The sequence below is a fragment of the Gavia stellata genome, unplaced genomic scaffold, assembly GCF_030936135.1.
Source record: "Gavia stellata isolate bGavSte3 unplaced genomic scaffold, bGavSte3.hap2 HAP2_SCAFFOLD_200, whole genome shotgun sequence".
NCBI lineage: Eukaryota > Metazoa > Chordata > Aves > Gaviiformes > Gaviidae > Gavia > Gavia stellata.
This window is the reverse complement of record NW_026776480.1, coordinates 39,677-42,860: the sequence shown is the minus strand read 5'-3', so window position 1 is coordinate 42,860 and position 3,184 is coordinate 39,677. Positions and strand designations below refer to the sequence as shown.

The 3,184-nt window shown below is 54.2% G+C and overlaps 1 protein-coding gene across 1 annotated transcript; it reads right to left on the bottom strand.

The window, feature by feature from the left end:
* Positions 1-1,199: 1,199 nt before the first annotated feature.
* Positions 1,200-2,159, bottom strand: LOC132321015 (olfactory receptor 14J1-like). The gene has a single exon (XM_059834623.1). The coding sequence runs from the start codon at positions 2,157-2,159 to the stop codon at positions 1,200-1,202; it is 960 nt and encodes a 319-aa protein (XP_059690606.1).
* Positions 2,160-3,184: the final 1,025 nt, after the last annotated feature.

Sequence of the window (3,184 nt, the reverse complement as noted above, 5' to 3'; positions counted from 1 at the left end):
TGCCTGCCAATGGGAAGTGGTGAATGAATTCCTTGTTTTCCTTTGCTTGCGCACATGGGTTTTGCTTTACCTGTTAAACTGTCTTTAACACAACCCATGAGTATTCTCACTTTTACTCTTCCAATTGTCTCCCCCATCCCACCATGGGGGGAGTGAGTGAGTGGCTGTGGGGTGCTTAGTGTCTGGCTGGGGTCAAACCACGACAGGAGGATAGAGCTGGTGGAATTTCAAAGGTCAGCTCCCACCTAGACAGTGCTGAATGGCCCTCCCTGTGCTCCCCACAGGCCCTGAGCTGGTGGTGCTGCTCTGCAGAGCAGTGGGCTGTGGTGCCCGTGGGGTGACTCCACGTGGCCATACTGGTCAGGGTGGGAAGTGGACCCAGACAGCTGGGGATCACTGCTGCTAATCGCCCTCCCCGGGGTCTGTGGATGTGGCAGGTGTTGGAAGGGATGGTGGTGCATTTCCCGGGACTGTAGATGTGTCCAGGTGTACCTCTAGATCCAGCTAACTTCACTAACGGGGACATGAATCACTCCCCAGCTTCCCTTCGCTGTGCCACACAGGTTCCCACTGCCTCCCCTGGTATTGCAGAGTGCTTGTTTGCCTGCAGGTACCTGGATTTAATGCTTTTCCTTTGGGGGATTCCATCTGGAGAGGGCTCTCACTCTGTAGGGCTCCAGTCCCTTCACAGCCCAAGCACATGCTGTCCCTGCAGATCCCCTAAGCTCTCCAGGCAGCTTGACATTCACCTCCTTATGGACGTCATCTGCATGTCACCTGTGGGACAGCCCTGGGTATGGAATGGAGTGACCATTGACCAGCCAGGCCTTGCTCTCTGACAGGTCACACTGTCACAATGAGCTTTTTGCTCCTGAAACCAAGGAGAAACAGTCCCTCGTGGGGAGCAGTTCTTTGGGACTCTTGTAGGCACCAGATTTGGAAGAAGAGCCCAGCCTTCAGGCAGGGCACTGCGGAGATCGCATTTTATTGCAGAGATGCTATAAGAGAGTCTGCGCTGACCCACTCTCAGACGTAGATTTACAGGGGCCCCATGTGAGACAGAAAAGGTTCATTCCTCATTAGCAGTGGGTGAATCCAAATATTTCTGTAGGCACATAAGGAACACAAACAATAAAATAATTCCATCAAAAAGTATCATGACAATGAAAACACAAGCCTGGAATAGGATGCATTGGGGGTCATTTGTGGAGAGTAATGGGAACTTTATGACTGCAGCAAAATGTCCATGAAAGAATTTTCCTCAGGGCATCCTTGAGCTCCTGGTTCCTCATGCTGTAGATGAGGGGGTTCACTGCTGGGGGCACCACCGAGTACAGAACTGCCACCACCAGATCCAGGGATGGGGAAGAGATGGAAGGGGGCTTCAGGTAGGCAAACATGACAGTGCTGAGAAACAGGGAGACCACGGCCAGGTGAGGGAGGCATGTGGAAAAGGCTTTGTGGCGTCCTTGCTCAGAGGGGATCCTCAGCACGGCCCTGAAGATCTGCACATAGGACAGCACAATGAAAACAAAACAAGCAATACCGGAACAAACGCCAAACACAAGAAGCCCAACTTCCCTGAGGTAGGAATTGGAGCAGGTGAGCTTGAGGATTTGGGGAAGTTCACAGAAGAACTGATCCAGAGCATTGCCTTGGCAGAGGGGTAGTGAAAATGTATTGGCAGTGTGCAGCACAGCACTGAGAAACCCACTGCCCCAGGCAGCTGCTGCCATGTGGACACAAGCTCTGCTGTCCATGACGGTCACATACTGCAGGGGTTTACAGATGGCAACGTAGCGGTCATAGGCCATGATGGTGAGAAGATAGAACTCTCCTGTAACAAACAAGACAAACATAGAGACCTGGGCAGCACATCCGTTGTAGGAAATATCCCTGGTGTCCCAGAGGGAATTGGCCATGGATTTGGGGAGAGTGGTGGAGATGGAGCCCAGGTCGAGGAGGGAGAGGTTGAGGAGGAAGAAGTACATGGGGGTGTGGAGGTGGTGGTCGCAGGCTACGGCGGTGATGATGAGGCCATTGCCCAGGAGGGCAGCCAGGTAGATGCCCAGGAAGAGCCAGAAGTGCAAGAGCTGCAGCTCCCGCGTGTCTGCGAACGCCAGGAGGAGGAACTGGGTGATGGAGCTGCTGTTGGACATTTGCTGCCTCAGGGCAAGGACACCTGTCCAAGGAGGAAAAGGCAGTGACAAATTAGGGGAGACTTCTCTGAACAAAATTAAAGCCTTTATTCAGCTAAGAACTCCCCGTTTTCTCTGTTAGCTTCCCAGATACAACAAAGACCTTGATGGAGAGCTTTGAGCTTCCATTAGGATGTCCTAAAGGGTGGGGTGTCCTCAAGGGAGACTCCGCTTTTTCCCACCCCATGCACTGCATTGCCCAGAGCCCCACTGGTTAGAAGGGGGCTTGGACATCTTCCTACAAGGGATGGCAGGACCCACAGGGCAAGTGTCTGAGCTGCAGCTGAAACCCCCAGCCCCAGTGAGCCTCAAAACCAGAACAGCAGCAGCACAGACCGGTGGAGACACAAGGAGAAATAGGTCAGTGCTTCTGCCAGGGGTGGGATGGCCAGGGAGGGAGAGACGGACACTGAGGAGCATCTGCTCTGCTGGAGGTCTGGCTGACAAGGGGGGACACATGGCCTGAAAACATGGCATGAAAAAGCTGTTCAGGGAGGTACTCCCATTGCCCTACCAGGCTATTCTGTTAGCACTGTCCTCCCTTTGCCTGCCCATGTCTCATCTACCTGGAGCTGTACCTGCCAGCAGCTGCTTCTATGACACCGGGTCTCCTCCATTCCCATGCTCACAGACTCCATCCCTCCCACTGGGTACTCAGCTCTGCGCTGCAGACACCTCCTGGCAGCAGGGCACTGCCCAGGGCCGTCTCTGCCCTCTCCAGTATAGAGAAATAAATCCCCATCTCCCACTGCCCAACCAGACAACCAAGAGGAAAAACCTCAAAGCACAGACACCTTCCCTTTCAGGTAACCCCCACCTTGATCTTCCGCTTCAAAACTGCCCTCAGAAATGTCCTGGGGGGGATGTGGAGCTGTGAACAGCCCTGAACCACACCGCACCCTCTCAGCAGCAGAAGGACCCTGCCCTGCTGGGGGTCTCCCCTTCCACCCACAGCTTCTCCCCACAGCGCTGTGGGGAGCTCCCCG

Bases quoted from the DNA above. Each gene is read 5' to 3' on its own strand.
- LOC132321015 (XM_059834623.1), bottom strand. From the start codon at position 2,159: ATGTCCAACAGCAGCTCCATCACCCAGTTCCTCCTCCTGGCGTTCGCA.